Source organism: Trichoplusia ni, chromosome 16, assembly GCF_003590095.1.
Source record: "Trichoplusia ni isolate ovarian cell line Hi5 chromosome 16, tn1, whole genome shotgun sequence".
Taxonomy (NCBI): domain Eukaryota; kingdom Metazoa; phylum Arthropoda; class Insecta; order Lepidoptera; family Noctuidae; genus Trichoplusia; species Trichoplusia ni.
Genome location: NC_039493.1, coordinates 8,471,215 through 8,488,127, shown reverse-complemented (window position 1 = coordinate 8,488,127; position 16,913 = coordinate 8,471,215). Strand labels below are relative to the sequence as shown.

At 36.2% G+C, this 16,913-nt stretch overlaps 2 protein-coding genes across 2 annotated transcripts; one reads left to right on the top strand and one right to left on the bottom strand.

Annotated features, from left to right (window-relative positions):
- Positions 1 to 711: 711 nt before the first annotated feature.
- On the top strand, positions 712 to 9,989 carry LOC113501878 (protein rolling stone-like). The gene is made up of 4 exons (XM_026883178.1): positions 712 to 1,317; positions 7,259 to 7,369; positions 7,887 to 8,082; positions 8,976 to 9,989. Exons 1-4 carry the CDS (start codon positions 1,011 to 1,013, stop codon positions 9,184 to 9,186), a joined length of 825 nt encoding a protein of 274 aa, XP_026738979.1. The 5' UTR covers positions 712 to 1,010; the 3' UTR covers positions 9,187 to 9,989.
- A 138-nt stretch (positions 9,990 to 10,127) lies between these two features.
- Positions 10,128 to 16,686, bottom strand: LOC113501880 (myoneurin-like). Its single transcript, XM_026883180.1, has 13 exons — positions 16,556 to 16,686; positions 15,453 to 15,833; positions 15,025 to 15,095; positions 14,835 to 14,952; positions 14,418 to 14,599; positions 14,105 to 14,337; positions 13,768 to 13,954; positions 13,275 to 13,458; positions 12,856 to 12,995; positions 12,479 to 12,727; positions 12,166 to 12,257; positions 11,979 to 12,069; positions 10,128 to 11,865 (listed from the first exon to the last, which is right to left on the bottom strand). The coding sequence occupies exons 2-13, from the start codon at positions 15,796 to 15,798 to the stop codon at positions 11,785 to 11,787; spliced, it is 1,974 nt and encodes a 657-aa protein (XP_026738981.1). The 5' UTR covers positions 15,799 to 15,833; positions 16,556 to 16,686; the 3' UTR covers positions 10,128 to 11,784.
- Between the last annotated feature and the right edge of the window lie 227 nt (positions 16,687 to 16,913).

Genomic DNA, 16,913 nt, shown 5'->3' with positions numbered 1-16,913 from the left:
ATCAAAATGTAGAGCAAAACGATGTTCGTAATATTCACATCCGATAAACTGAACATATTTTTCAGAGATAAGTTATTTCAGAGCAATAGTGAGTCATGCTTTAGTATTTATTTTATAAAACATATCAATGTAAAGTATGAAGCTATGCGTCACCAAACGTACAAACATAAGATTAGATACAGATAAATACAATCACAACTCACGTTAGATTTTTTCTAATGGTTTTGCCGACATAAGAATATGTCTACCTGTAGTAACGTTACTAAATAAATATTTGTCATAATTGAACTGTAGATTTTATTAAGCATTTAGGCTGAAAACTGTTAGTGGTTGTCGGAGCATGATTATACAAAATCACCCGCCAACTACAATGACCAACCACGTTTCTGTGAATCCGCGCGGGCAACCGTCTAACGCAGTTTTAAAGCTTAAATGTACCCAGTCACTGTTGACACAACTCTACCAACTGACCAGTATGGGTTTACCAAACAAGTAATTACATAAGTAAGGTTATAGTTTGCGCAAGTTTAGGGCGCGTGCTGCGCTTCGCGGCTGTCTTCGAGAGCCGCACCAGTCTGCATCTGTGTCTGCGCCCGCGCACTGCCGCTCACGTAACGCGCGAATATACGCAATCGTAACGCGCTTATATTTTTTAACTTAGATTAATGATTGATTGATGTCCCACAGTCTGATACTACTTTCATAAATAATTTTCATTTTTTTTTTACTTGCCAGTGAAGCTAAGATAAAAATGATTTATTTGCACATTGATACCTAAAAGTAACTGAAATTCCGAATCAGATAAAGTGATAAAGATACATCGATACTGTACTCTTACGTTGAAAACGAAGAGTTCAGTCAATGATAAGAATTTTAAAGATATTTTATCACAAATAAATCTATTCTACTCCGGCACAAAACGGCAAAGTCGATCGAACTGCGGAAAATGTGGAAAACTGTGTTCTAAGTCTTTAGGTATGTGCGTGTGAGTGTGTGTAAGTTTATAAGTAATGAAAATGGTGAAAATTTATAGGAAAAGTGTCTCATTCTCGGCCTTGTGGGTTTCGACAAACGAAAGGCTCACCGACTTTTACGCGTCGTCATGGCAACGAGGGGAGACGCCGGTGGTGTTGCTGGTGGTGCGGCTGGTGCTCGCGGCGCTGGCGCTCGCCATCCTCACGTGGTCCCTCATAGAGGCCCCAACCCCTTATTGGATGATCTACCTCACAAACTGGGGACTCTTGCTTGTCACAGGCATGACGCTGTGTGGCTCAATTGTTTCCTTTGCCGCTCTTAACAACAAAGGCTATTCTGACGGTAAGTATTAATCAAATAATAATAAAAAATCTGTGTTTATACACGACATAAGTTAGAAGGTTAAGTTACCTTCTTATAGCAATCTTTTAAAAGTCGACGTTGGACTACCTGCAAATTAAATGACCATGCATGTAGCAATACTCTTTTAATGACTTGTTGTGACAGTTGTAATCATATCATTGTGTCAACATTTACTTTTTTATGTAGTCAAGTGGGTGGTCTGTTGTTCACGGAACGATGAACAATCATTAAATGGACACAAGTTTGTCGTTTTGTATCGGAAACATCGTGATGTTATGGATTTTGTTTTGAAAATTTTGCCATCAACCTCGATACCAGTATCATGTTTGTATATTGAATAAAGCTTAAACGTTTAACGTTTAACATTTCAAAATATTAAATCTAAATTCAAAACTACATGATTTCCCTTTCCGAAATCATTTCAACTCTGGAGTCAAAGGTAGAGTCAATATAATATCGCGTATATTTACAAGCCTTTTACACGCTAAGAGTTGCTTTTTTTATTTTACTTTATTGTTGATAAACTGCTGTCATTTACAACAATTACTGCCAGTGCCGTAACAACATGCTCGTCCACCGATGTTTATCGTCATATGCACTCTTCTCCCTCGATAGAAGTTTACCTTCGTACTCATAATAGGTATATAGGTCAAGTTTAACCAGAGGCTCTATAATATATGTATGAAATATTTGAGGCTACGCTTCTGCCTCTGTAAAGCCATACTTGTACCTGCAGTACAGTACCTTCCGTCGTTTACCCAACTTGATTGTGCAATTCTTTAGAGAAAATAGAAATAATTATAGAGGTTTTAATTTTCGACCGTAATGCAGTTTCTTTATACTTGATACGTCTGTCACTACCACGATATTATAGCAAATATATTTAATTAGTATTATATTATATTTTGTCCTAATATATTTTTAGGAATAAAACATACAACCGTCTTCAAATAAAAAGTAAACTCCAAACTTTTGGTTCATCCACTCCGATATTCTGAGGAAATAAATATAAAAATACAGGTTAAATTGAGAGCCTCGTCCTACTTAATTAATTTGATAAATACAAAATAAAAATATATTTTAAAGCATTACGACAATCACAGACTGATCAGCTTACCTCCAAGTAAGACCGTCCGACGTGATGCGTGTATCGCCGGTGAACAGTTGCGTTATTGCAAATATAGGATAGATTACATCCGCATGCTATTTAATCATCTGTAACTTAATCAGTCCTTTGTGGAACGAAGCCTCGATTGTTCGTATAACACGCGAGCCATTGTTATCAGAAGATTCAATCAACATTCAATGAAGCTAATTTATGTTCTCCTACCCCAGTTTGAGGCAAGAGGACTGAAGGATTATCTCCACTTCTTAAAGTATTATTTCCGTCGTGGAAGAGGGATGTCGCTTTATGATCAATCTACCCCACTTTGAGGCAAAAGAACAGAGGGGTCATCTCCACGTCCTGAAGTATTATTTCAATCGTGGAAGAGGGATGTCATGTCACCTTATTATTAACCTACCCCACTTTGAGGCAAGAGGACTGAGGGATCTCAACCTCTTAAAGGGGTGGGAGAAGGATGCCGCTCTACATCGTGTAGTGCGCTATCATGCTTCCACAGCCGCGTTATAATACGTTCTCTAGAACAGAAGAGATATTTTGCAGAAAAGTTTCACTCGTAATACGAACGTCGTGATTAAGACAGTGTAAAACCGGTTTACTTTACTTGAACTAGTAGCAGTCATTGTAACTGGTAATGCCTGGGTATTAAAACAGACAAAACTTGGGTTAACTAACCTATTTGGTGGGCGTCTAGATTATTTGCATGTATTTGGTCCTTATGGACCTAAAACATGAAAAAGTGATAATAACAAACAACAGTATATGACAAGGCAAAGAACATGCCATTATAAAGATTTTCCCACCACATGATTTTGAAGATTAAATGTGTTTAAACTAGAACTTGTTCTAACCAACACAAGCATCCTTTAAACCATTTCAGACCATTCGAAGTCGTTCCTCACAATTTAATGGTTTAGGCGAATATTTACGGACTTCCGCCGTTTAAATGACCACTTTCAAGAATACTAATAGGTAAATATGTATTTTGGTGTAAACTTATTTGAAACTAACTTGTTCCTTCTTACTCTCATTTGAAACCTTTCACTACTTTGTAGTATCCTTTTAAACTTGATCTGAACTACTACTTACTATTTCCCCTTTTTTTTTACGACTAGATACAATCCTGAAAGCACATTAACTAAGCATACACTTTGCCATATTTCTTGAAACAACTTCAACTTCATGAAATGTTCTGTAATGCTAATCGTCACTTTTGGAAAGACTGCTCCGTTTATTTTTGATACACTAACCTTTTGTCTACGGTTCCGCGTTCCATAGTATTCTTGGATACGATTTTAGGATGTCAAGAATTAAATTACTAAAACAATACATTATAATGAATAATAGACGATTCAGAGTTTTAATATACCAAAGACACCATACTGTACTTTGTAGGTAGGTATAAGTGCCGGTGAAAATACTGTTATTTTTTTCGAAGTAAGTTATCATTTATTTTCAAAAAGTGCTATAAAGGTTTGTTGTGTAATCTATACTAATATACACCGTGATTTTTTAGTCGTCTTACAAAAGCAGCCCAGTTCATGTATCCAATGACTAGAACACGTTCATGATAAAAAAATAGGTAATTATGAGATTTGAAAAAAAATTCAATGCAATTTTTTTCAATATTATGATGCAATTTGTAGTTTTTTAGAAACACAGCTCTGTTGCGAGCGCGGTCCGAGCCTTATAACAATGGTGAGGGGCGCGGGCGGCGGCAATTTTATCATTTTTAAGAGTATATTTCAGATTTCTCGTGTTTAATTTTCTTCGTACTTATAATCTTAGTTGATGATAAAAAAAAAATAATCGCGCCTAGGGGTATTTTACGTCGGATACATGAACTGGGCTGCTTTTGTAAGACGACTAAAAAATCACCGTGTATAAAGCTGAAGAGTTTGTTTGTTTGTTTGAACGCGCTAATCTCAGGAACTACTGGTCCAAATTGAAAAATTCTTTTTTGTTGAATAGACCATTCATCGAGGAAGGCTTTAGGCTATAAACCATCACGCTGCGACTAATATCAGCGAAATTACAATGGAAAATGTGAAAAAAAAACAAGGCAGGTATAAATCATAACTTATATATTTTACCCACGGGGACGAAGTCGCGGGCAACAGCTAGTATTATAAATAAACCCTTAACAACCGATATTGTTTCAAATCATGTGTAAAGTCGCGTATAATAGAGAAAATCAATTTTATTGGACACGCATTACTTACATAAAATATAAATTCAATAAAAAACGGTTTATTTTTTTTATTTCCCTATAGCTTATTTTTTTTTTCTATAGCTTTATTATGAGATCCCTATTTAGTTATATTATGGTTCAGTGAGGACCCCTCTGGACTCTATTCTAGAAGGACCATCCGGGAAAACAATTGATTTTCAAAATACTAGGTAGTTGAGAAAGCAAGCTCGATGGTACCTTTGTGAAAAAAACAAATAAAAGTAAATAATGTTTTTAAGACCGCCGGATATCTTTTACTATATCGAGCCATCTATTAAACACATACGACTATTATTTCATTTAGATACTTAAATGTGAAAATCAAGAAAATAATTTAAACAGTGTTTTAAATAGCCTTGACTTGATTTCTAATGATGGTTTGTATTTGTCAACCTGCATTGAGCAACCGCACGATCGATGCAACGAATACGGATTGACAAAAAGTAGCTGTCAAGAAATTACATAAGGAAAATATATTTAAATATTAATACTTTACAGTAAATTTGACGACCGATTGAGTCGGGTTTTCCGCCAGTTAATTAAAAATATTATCATTTTGTCCAGCAACGCTCAATCGCTATATAAGCTTAACTATTCGTTATTTCCTTCCTGTATTTATAGTTAATGATCATATTTATAGGCTTGTAGGATAACCAACTGCTAAATATTTTTATCACCAGTTTGCAGCATAACGTGTTCGCGAAGTAATAAAAATAAGATATTGAAAAGTACACGCCGATTAATATTTTTTGTAATCAATTTTTTTTTTTACGATTTTGCGATTATTGTTGATTTCTATTGGTCCATGCATAGAAAATTATGTGCCAATTACCTTTTATGTTTACTTTCGTATGATAGCTCATATAGCAGTATGTAGCAGTATCATTATTAGGATACTAGTTGGGTCCAAAACTATATAGTAGAATGATCTCGATAAATACTCATGAACAAACCGTTCTGGAATGTTGACTTACAACAAATTGATTCTACATTTCATTTAACTTAGGCATACCTAAGTATATAATTTGCGTCTCTTTTCATTTACGGGATAGTTTTGTGGGATACCGGGTCTATTTTTTTTATTATTTCTAATTATTTTTGTAATACATTTTTAGCTGTTCTTCTTGTTCAAAAGGGTGCTCCCTTTGTGCAACCATTCACATAGTTATCTTCGTCCAATCCTGTACTCTGTGGTGTGCAATCTATCTATCGTAAGTTAATTACGTACCTAGATAAGAACTCTAAAAACAAACATCCAACCGCTCAGTTTACCGTTAGTTTTACATAGACACAAAACTCAGCTATTACACGTTAATACTGTACCTACTGTGATAGAGACACACATCGCTTATGTCGTAAGCCTTTGCCGTCGACATCGGATGGTAGACCCCTACGCAATATGGTATTACGAGAATGACGCAAGTAAATAAACCATTAACATTGGGTATCACGGGTACAACTTGAGGCGAACGCCGTGCAGTCGCCATCACCATGTAATGCAATGATACGTTCCTTGTATATATCCGCATGACAAAACATTGACCTTGAAAATGGACTTAAAATATTTTTCAAAATCTTACATGTCGATTTTTTTTAGCAATCCCTTATTAAGTAGGTTGATGTTATCACAGAATTTCAGTTCAGGAATATTGAAGCTTCTACAGTTTCATATCATTTCAAATCAACTGCGTTTTGTAGTATTGATCGTACTTTCTTCTATGCTATTTATATTACTTCAAGAGATCAGAAATCTAGGTCATTTGAGCTGCGGTTCCATTATGTAACGATGTAATTACCAATCTCAGTTAATGTACAACGTAATAGGTATTAACATTATTAACTGTGCAAAAATGCCAAACGGTGATCGTGCATAAATTTCGCATTACTTTGCTTGACTTTATACTTATAGAAGGATTCGATGACTAGGTAAAGAGAAAATCCGGTAGGCAGCAAAACTCCATGAAGATACAATTTCTATAAGCCAAAACAAATGCATGTAGCCGTTTTGTCTCAGAAACCCTACCTCCACCTTCCGTAAGCCATATTATTTCAGTTTTAGAGGAGAGACGCGTGTTAAAGAAGTTCCTGAAGTTTTACATTAAAAATGGAGGTAGGCTCCCAGATCTCTTACCAGAGTCGAGCAGAGCAGGTGCGAACGATGCTGTGGCTCTGGCTCAGGAGGTGAAAGGTGCCCGGGATTTTTTTATCGGCAAGAGATAGATAGATAGATAGAATACTCTTTATTGTACACCATAAGGAAAAACAAATTAGGTCAATACAAACAAATATGATGAGTACAAAAGGCGGTCTAAATCGCTAAAAGGCAATATCTTCCAGACAACCAACAAGAGTATATAGGTAGGGTTTAAGTTTGGATCAGTTAGCATTTCACCCCAGAAAAAAAATACATTTGTACGAATTTTACACTGAAAACATAGAAACTCATTGTCAACTATCAACTATTCAAAACTATAATGTGTTTTAGCAGGTACTCATTATAGTTTTGGATAAGAAGAGCGTTAGTATTTGTAAACTTACCTACTAAACTTGACATCGTTTGTTTTCAGATATGAAACAACTGCCTTGGTACACGTCTCTATACTGGGCTGTATTCAACATAGCTGTCACACTCTCTATAATGATCACAGCACTTTATTGGATCCTCCTGTATGACCCAGGTATATTTTTCCCTTTAAAACTACGTACTCAAATGTAGTTCAGAATAGTCAGAGAAATGGCTTGACATGCAATCGCTAGTCTATGTACTGACTATGGCCATAACATGTCAACGTAATTGCTATTGATGGTTTAATTACTGGCTACTGGAATTCCCACTTGACGTTCTCTAGGTTAGATCAACCGCTCCGATGTAGGGGATTACCTTCATAATAAGTAGATCTCAATACCATGTGTACTTATCCTGTTTGAACTTATTTTAGTAAGGTCTTTAATTATTTTTTATGAAGTGTCACTTATATATAAAGTGGCTACTCGGATATCCCTGCCTAGAACAAGCATATTATCATGTATGTGATCCACAAATTGGTTGTGATTTGAATGTGTGTACATTCAAATCACAACCAATTTGTGGATCACAGCGCAAGGATTTATCTTCTTAGACAGCGAGTTTATTTTTAAGATTTAATTCAAAACGATAATAAAAAAGCCATGTTCTTAAAAGTTTAATAACTCCAGAAATGCGAGGTGAGATGGGTGATCGCGCGTTTTGGCTGGACGTGTCGACGCATGGCTTCGCATCCTGCTTGGCGATGGCGGAGCTGCTGATGTCGCGGACTCCGGTACGGTTCCTGCACGTCTACCAGCCGCTCGGCATGGGGCTCTGGTACGCGGCCTTCTCCGCTATTTACTATGCGGCTGGTGGCACTGATATGTGAGTACCTAGTACCAAAAATCTTCTTTTCTTATCTATGATTAGTATGTCTCATCTGAACTCGGAAAACTAGCCAGGCTTTCAAATATTACTTCTTACTTCTAGTATGGCGTCGACTAAAAGACGGAAAACAGCAGTTAAATAGTTTCGAAATGCATCGGTTGGTAAACCAGGAAGAATGAAATAAAATACTACTTCTCAAAGACGCGATTTTGTCTTTTTGTAACACTATGAATCTGGTTCCTATTTTACTCCAAATGCATCTTATAAATATTTAAGTATAACAAAAGTCAATATTTAAATAAAGTATTAGATAAGACATTGATCTATAATTGCGGATTTTATGTAATCGAGATTTCATCGTCATCATTTCGACACCTTCCTCAATAGGAATTTATGACATAACAAAAATCGCAACGTTTTATCTGCGTCGAACATTCCAATGACTCATGAGGTTTGCTTTAACCTACCCTAGAGTTTATCTAGTAAATTCTTCTATAGGTAAGGTTGTAAATTTGAAAGTAAAAAACTTGTTACACTTTTACAACTCAACCGCTTAACTGTTGCTTACGTATTTTTTCCTCAACTGTCCTCCACGCGGGCCATAGCTTTTTAATATTTGACAATAGTTTACGAATCTCTTTAGCCTTCTAAATAATTGATTTAAGACTTGGGTCAAAGATTAAGCTATCCGTAAGGCTCTAAAGGCGAATCGACACATGCCGAACGTCCCACTCGCAACGGCACACGAATGTCGACCTTGTTATACTTGGATGTCAAACTATAGTGGGTCATGGTTCATGAATCAATTTTACCGATAGAACATGTTTTTTTATTCGTAATACCTGACTATTTGTACAAACTTGTTTTGATGCAAATGCTTCTGTTTGTAGAAATGGCAACCGCTACATATACGACGTGTTGGACTGGTCGCACGGCCGGCGCACGAGCGTCGTACTGGCCGCGTCCATGGCTGGCCTCATCATAGTGTACACGTTCGTATGGGGCCTCGCTTACTGCCGCGATCGCTTGTCTGCACTCGTCCGAACAACAAGCCACGACTTAGCGCCCGCACCGCCCGACCGACACACGCGGCTCGTATGACATAACCTTACCTGTACAGTGTACCTACTTGCACGTTTTATTATGCAGATCACTTTGCAACTGCTATCCTTAGGAAAGCAGTTTTTGCTCAATTTGGCCAAAGAATTAAACCCAGAAGCGAGCCTTTTGCTATCTATTGGGCACACCACCATCGGGTTTTAAAATATGATTTATATGGGAATCGAATCCATAATGTTCAGATTGCATTGTTAGCTTTAGTTAAAATTTAAAATTGTGTATGAATATGTAAATATTATTCGTAATGTTTTTTGACCTTTGAATGCTGTTATTGATAGGCTATTGTTTTCATTGCAGGCGATTGTAACACATAAAGAGTTGTAGTAAATAGTTTTTCTTTGAAATGGAATTTGATTAATCGATCAACATTTCACATTTAAAATATGCAAAAACGAATTATTCTTGTTACAATAGTATTAATATCGCCCATTGTTTTCAGATTTCTAGCAATGGCTCGGCTCTAGATGTAAGTCGTTTAAAGAAATGTTACAAAATAATGTTGTACAAAATAAATATGGTGCCCTGCGAGGCAACGGACATAAAACAATTTTGTAAATTTTGAAAATTATTTCATGTTCACAATATCGGATAAATATGCAGGCTCAATTAATTTTAATTAGATTTTATATTTTACTAACCTTCAGACAGTTTTGTATAGAAATTGCTTACACTGAAAGGTTAAATTAATCCTCGTTAAAACGTTATGTATGCCATAAATATGTTCCAAGTTTTAACGTGTGTAAATATGTTTTATAAGGATTGTACATAATAAACTCCTTTTTTTATTCGTGTTTATTATTTCAGCTCCGAACAACTACAAATACCACAAATTCAATAACAATTGAATAAAGCCAGTATTAAGATTAAAGTTTAATATAATATTATTACAACACTTTAAGGGTTAAAACAATAAATATCAAAAGTATTACAAAAAAAAAACATTTATTAAGGACTAATATAGCAAAATCTACATTTAAACACAAAGCAACCAATTAAAACTATGATTAATATAACAAACTAAATAATTGATATGTGTGATTAATTTAAATTTGACTTAGTATGTCTATACTGTGCGGACTGTGATAGTACATATTACACCTACCTTGACACATTTTAATTAATTAAACAAAACAAAAGTAACAACCAAAATAAAACTCGTAAATAAAAATAATTTTGAAATACATCTACATCCAAATATACAATTTTAACAAAACGATACCATGATCATAATTTAGACAACAGTCTCAAAAAATAAGCAATCTCACATTTACCTTGTATATCCAAAAATATAACTTCTTATATACAATAGGTACGTAGTCACACTCATTAACTATTACATAATCATAGCGAACAGGCGAAAGTTGACGCAGACGGATATAGACATCAGACATGCAGCTTTATAATTGACAGTCTTCGTTAAAAAGAAACCTAGACTGACATTTCGATCCAATCAAACCGTGCAGTCTCAACAACATCAATGACTTCACGTTAACATTCTCTCTCGGAGAGCTAGTCACAGACAGTAACCTGGCTACATACAAACATTTCACATCACCTTTGTACCTACGTATTAACTGAGTTAGTCTAAGTAACATGTTTCACAAGTTCAATAGTGAGTACCTTATATCTATTCAACTTGAAACTGTATCTAAGCACAATAATCAATGGTTTCTTTAAAGACATATCAATATCACAAACATTCAGTATTATTTTATACTAATTCTCTAGTTAACCTTAAATCTAAAAGGCATTTTAGAGATCATAACTTACATTACGAATTTAGAGTGAGCAAAGTTTTCCCAAATAGAGGATTATATTGTTTCATCACGTAGAAAATGTTGTGTATTATTTATTATCGAAAAATATGTGAATACATTCATAAATAGGTAGATGAAGACTTACGAAAACGGGACGTAACCTATAGGAGTTTCTTAACATTATCCTTCGTCACATTCGCAGTATACTGGTCTATGACATCTGTGATTTCTGGAAACTTATTTTTGCATAGATAGCTAAAAGTTAGTGACGTTGCTACATACTCACATTTCAATCTAAGCATAACCATTAGTAGACTTAATAAATCTAATTGTGTTCAATTGATCCTCGTATTACACGACTGCTAATTATATAAAGAGTAATAAGAGTATAATTAATCAGAAAGTCATTAAGATTACATTGTGAGCCTAAGGTAGCGGCCAATCTAAACAGACACATTAAATTATAGTATTGCACCCTAAAGATAATAATAATCATGTCTTTAGTATGTACCGTATAAACAACACACCGGCACACTGAGATCATCGAGTCGTTGACAAATACATTCAGTCTTTCCACTACAGTATAATTATTCGCCTAAACATTGCAAACACGAAAACAACAAAATTGAGTAGCAATAACAGTTGTGATAGGTAATGGCAAAGAACTGACTCAGTACAATAACTCCGATGAAATTCTTACTGAACTGTACCTGACAACAGTTTCACTCGCAGTGATATTATAATATATTAACGTACAAATAACAATGACTCGCTTGTAGCAGCCTTTTGTAAAGTTGACTTACATGTATGTAGTTGATTTAATCTATGTAAGCTCCTCGCCGTTCATGAGAAACACCCTGAACGAGGACTCGTCGACCGCAGCATCTTCATACATCAACTCCTCCTGTACAACGAAATAATAGATGGAATAACAAGTTAATATCAATTCCTATAGAAGCCTTATAGAAATTGACATAATGTGGAATTTAGCTTGACAAGTCACAGAGCATTACAAACCTGCATGAGATCAATAGTAGGATGCGCGTCGATAAGGCATAGGTCGGCGTCAAGCGGTGCTACTTCTTCGGCCGCAGCTCCTACGATATGCCTGAAAACGTACATAGCATTACATTCGACGATTGTATTACATGTATGTACGTCAAAATAGGTTATTGCTAGGCATTTTGAAACAAACGTTACTTACTGACTGTCCTCATCGATCGGGGCATTGCCGTGAAGGAATAGATCACTACGCACGGTATACACATCGCTACCGGAACCCTCTGCTCGCTCCACCTGTAATTTAACTGATTTGTGAAAATACCCTAAAGAAACAAAGTAGAAGAGATATACACTATAAAAATCTCTTATCGTCATATAAATATGTATTTTGAGGTGCGTGATTAGTTCTGGAACAGTCAGAACATGATAACGTTAAGAACTTAAAGGCTAAATTGGAGGAATCTAGAAGCCCCAACATAATATATGCTGAGAGGATGTAAGCAGTGGTGTCTTACGTGCGTGTCGTCGTCGAGCACGTAGTGATGCAGCTGCGTGTGTCGCGGCAGCGGCCACGTGCAGTGCGTGCGGGCCGCGCGCCCCTCCGCGCACCCCGCGCCCCCGCCCGCGCCCCCGCCCGCGCCCCCCGCGCCCTCCGCCTCGCCCGCCGCAGCCGGGCCCGCGGACTCGGCCTCCAGCTCGCTCGTCACCGCCTCTACACTTGTCGAGTCTTCGTCAGCCACAGGTGCTTCGTCTACTAAACTAACCTGAGAAAACGGAATAAGTTTACTATAATGTTAAAATTAAAAGTAAAAGATAGGTATAGAAAAATTGAAAAAACGAAAATTAAAATTGCAAATTAAAATCTTTTGTAAAATCTTATGTGTAATCTTACCATGAAGATATTGTCTCCGTCCACTCTAACTGTCGGCTCATCCTGAGAGTTTGATGTTTCGCAATCTTTTGCCTCTTTTCTATGAACCTTCTTCATGTGCGTGTATAGGGTGCTCATGTTAGTAAAGGATTGTTCACAACCTGAAATATAACATTTAGAATTTTTATTTATAAAAAAGGGGCGACTAGGGTAACTGAGTTCACGGGGTCAAAATGTAAGGAAATAGGTGTAAAAATTTCAAGTAGACTCTACCTTTTTTGTTTTATTAAACTACTATCGCACTAAGGGGTTCTAGAATTCAGATGCGCGAATTCACCCAGACTCAGAACAAGCGTTTGTGGATCGCAATAATGTCACTCAGTTATCCGTAAAATCAAAACTGGCTATCTGTGTGAGTGGTGGTTGTGTGTAGTCCGTACCTGGGTGCGTGCAGCGGTGCGTGGCCCTGTCGGCCTGGCGGTGGTGGCGCGCGGCGTGCTCGCGCAGGTGCTCGCGGCGCAGGAAGGCGCGGCCGCACGCGCCGCACGCGTGGCGCCGCTCGTCCGTGTGCCGCCGCGCGTGCCGCACCAGCTTGCTGGCCGAGCGGAACGCCCAGCCGCACTCCTGACCAACAGGGGACATCACATATCACACAACACCGAGGACGACTCAAAATCAGCTTTGGAAGATCTATTGTATGAGCAAACAATGAAAATGCACACAATAGTTACCATTGTAGGAAAGTTTTAGTAGCTGAACTAAAATTGGGTATTTTTCTTTACTGCAAAGAAATAATTTTAAAACACAAAATAATAAATTTCACCGGTCGAAGAACTAAACAGTTGAAATTTGTTGTGTATATTAGTGATTACAATGTTTTGTATACATGAAGTTTCAACGTCTAAACTAAATAATAACTGTGTGGTTACATACCGGGTAGCGGCAGCGGTAGGGGCGGTCGCCGGTGTGCGCGCGCGCGTGCTCCCTGAGCCGGCAGGGCAGGCGGAACACGCGGCCGCAGCCGGGCCAGCCGCACGCCAGCCCGCCGCGCGCGCACAGCGACGCGCCGTGAGCGCGCAGCCCGCCCGCCCAGAAGAAGCGACGCCCGCACACGCCGCAACTGTACATACACCGTGCAATATAAACATACAGCAGCCACGTGAGCTTCAGGCATTTACCACCCAAATATAAATTAATACGTAATGTCGATTTTCTCATATAATAGAAAATCATCAGAAAAAGTGCAATTTATTAGTAACATTGATCTCACCGGTATGATGCATCTTCAGGAGTGTGATCGTCATTCAGATGTTTGAGGAGATCACTCCTGACTTGAAAGGTTTGCGGGCATCTCTCCTCCAATCCCTCGGCAGTGACTTTCTTCACAGGGCACTCAATTACTGCTTGTGTTGGAGTTCGAACCACTGGCCTGTTATGCGAATTTTTGTGCTTTTTCAATTTTTCTTCACTCCAAAAACCCTTACTGCAGTTGGGATGGTCACACTGAAACAGTTTACACCTTCATAAATATAATACACAAAATAGTTTGAACTGAGTGCAAAATATAAAAAATAAGTTCTTACCTTATACTTTATGGCTCTGTTTGAAAAGTACTCCACAGGCATAATTTCTACAGGAGTAGGTTGTTCAGTAGCTTGTTCATGTGCAGGCATTTGTTGTTCATTAAAGTCTGAGGGTAGGCTTGAGGGCACTACAAAAACTGACTCCTGTCTTTGTTCATCTTCATTGGTCACTGAGTCACTGCCTGCAATTTTAAGTTATTTTCCACTTTAGTTAAAAATAAATACAATGTAAATCAGCCACAGAAATCCATGAATATTATTGAAGGCCTCTGAATACAGTTAAATATAATATATTGGATATGAGAAGCTAAGTAGCTTAAATAACCCGAATTTTCTAAATATTTTTGGCAACTCATAAATCAGTGTTAATTTATTCATAACTTTTGATGCTGACTATTCACAAACTATTGTACTTACAATTTTCTATTATAATATCTGTGGCATCGTTAGTTATATCAAAACACCATTGTGTTTTCAAATTTGATGGGTCTTCTTCAGGAGATGGTGTGTTTTCAACAAAATGTAGAGGCATTGCCTGCAATAGTAGAATTGATATTAAAACAAACAAAATAAAAATACAAGTCAATTATGTGGATGTTATACATACCTGTGTGTTACTGCCTCCATTAATAAAAGATTCAATATTCAGTGAACTCTGTTCAAAAGTTTTTTCCACATCTGAAAACAAATAAATACAAACAGTTAGTCAGTATGTTTTCTTTATTTAGACTTATCTTAAGAAATCTTTATCCTGGTAGACCCACAACAGAAGAAGTGGTTAATATTGGCAGTCAACAGTGTGCTATTTTTGTCACTCTGATTGTTTATGTATCATGAAATTTATTTTTCATGTAGGTATGATTGTCATATGCATACTATGTATGATGCATAAATAACATATTTATCCTAATGCATGAGTAAACAAATCACAATATGATTAAACTTCATGTTCTTTACAAGATCTCCCAAAAGTTTAATAAAAATAAAAACAGATGAGGCAAGAAAAAAAAAATATGCACATGATGATTAACTTACCTCTTATTTGTGTAGAAATTGTAGAGCTGTCTTCAATTTCAGGGTCTACAGCAATTGCAGCATGTAGATTATCTTCAGCCTTATTTTCATTAGTATTAGTTAATGTCAGCTTCCACACAGACTGATTGAGATTAGTTGGTGCCTCAGTCTCACAGCTTACAATCTTGTCCAAACTATAAGATATGTTTGCCTCCTCCCCATAAGCATTGTTGACTAGAGATATAGATACAGGAGATTCAACATTTGATAGGCTTGCTCTTGGCTTCGAAACCTTTGAGCTTTTTCTAAGGATATTTGGTTTCTGAAATGTTTTCTTACTAACATTTTTTTCGTTTGATACAAACATAGTTCTTATGTTTCACTCTTCATTGGAAGATGGATCTGAAATAGGTGTAATATAAATACAAATCACTTTTGAGTAACTATAGAAGAGGTTTTAAATGAAAAAGTTAATGTTTCTTTATATTTTTTAAACACTACAAGAATTATATAATGAAAAACATGAACCACTTATACACATAGTTATTAATTGTTATTGCTAAGTTATCTCAGCAGACATTATGTGCAGATGTGATAGCACTTATCTTAGAAAACAAACAAATATGATAAATATTATGAAATTTAAAAATATTATTTGCCAAAAGAGAAACCTACACCAGCTACAAAAACTTGCACACATTGAAATGACATAGGTTATCTTTCTAAGGTTATTCTACATTCTTGATACTATTAAACACATAATCAACATGTTGACTACACAAGTTTAGGTCATACCCCCCCTGGAATTAAAATTAATATGGTTCGACAATTATTGAGATTTTAAAGTTCACATACTATTTTTTTATTTGGTGTAATATGCTATGTAGTATACCTTAAATTTGTACATTTTTTAAAAGCATCAATTGTGATTGTTCAAGAACTGACATGAATATAATAATAAACATGAAACAGATCATTTAATTACGATGAATGATAGACAATTAGGAAACAATAATTTTAGTCTTAACACTATAGGATTCATTACAAAACATAGTGGAAAACAATTACTGTTATCCAATAACAAAGAACTTGAAAAAATTAAATAGCTTGAAGTACACACTTACCCAGTAATTTTAATAACCACAACACTTCATTTGATTTATTTATCAAGCAAGCATTGAAAACAAAAGTTTTACGGTTTTATTTACTTGTACTTCAGTTTCACGTATGTCAGTATGTCCGCCGCCCGCCCGTAATAATCAATTTCGAATCTGTGGACTTCACAGAAAATTAATACTTTTTGTGAATATGTGGACGTGGTATTTATTGTTTTGAATTTTCAAATGAGATTAAATAATGGTTTTTACTTGACACCAAGACATATCATTATGCACTTCAGTGTCAATGAATAAAAGATCCTTTTGAGGATTTTATTAAATAAGGTTCAATTATTTTATAAATCTTTTGTCTTGTTGGCAATAC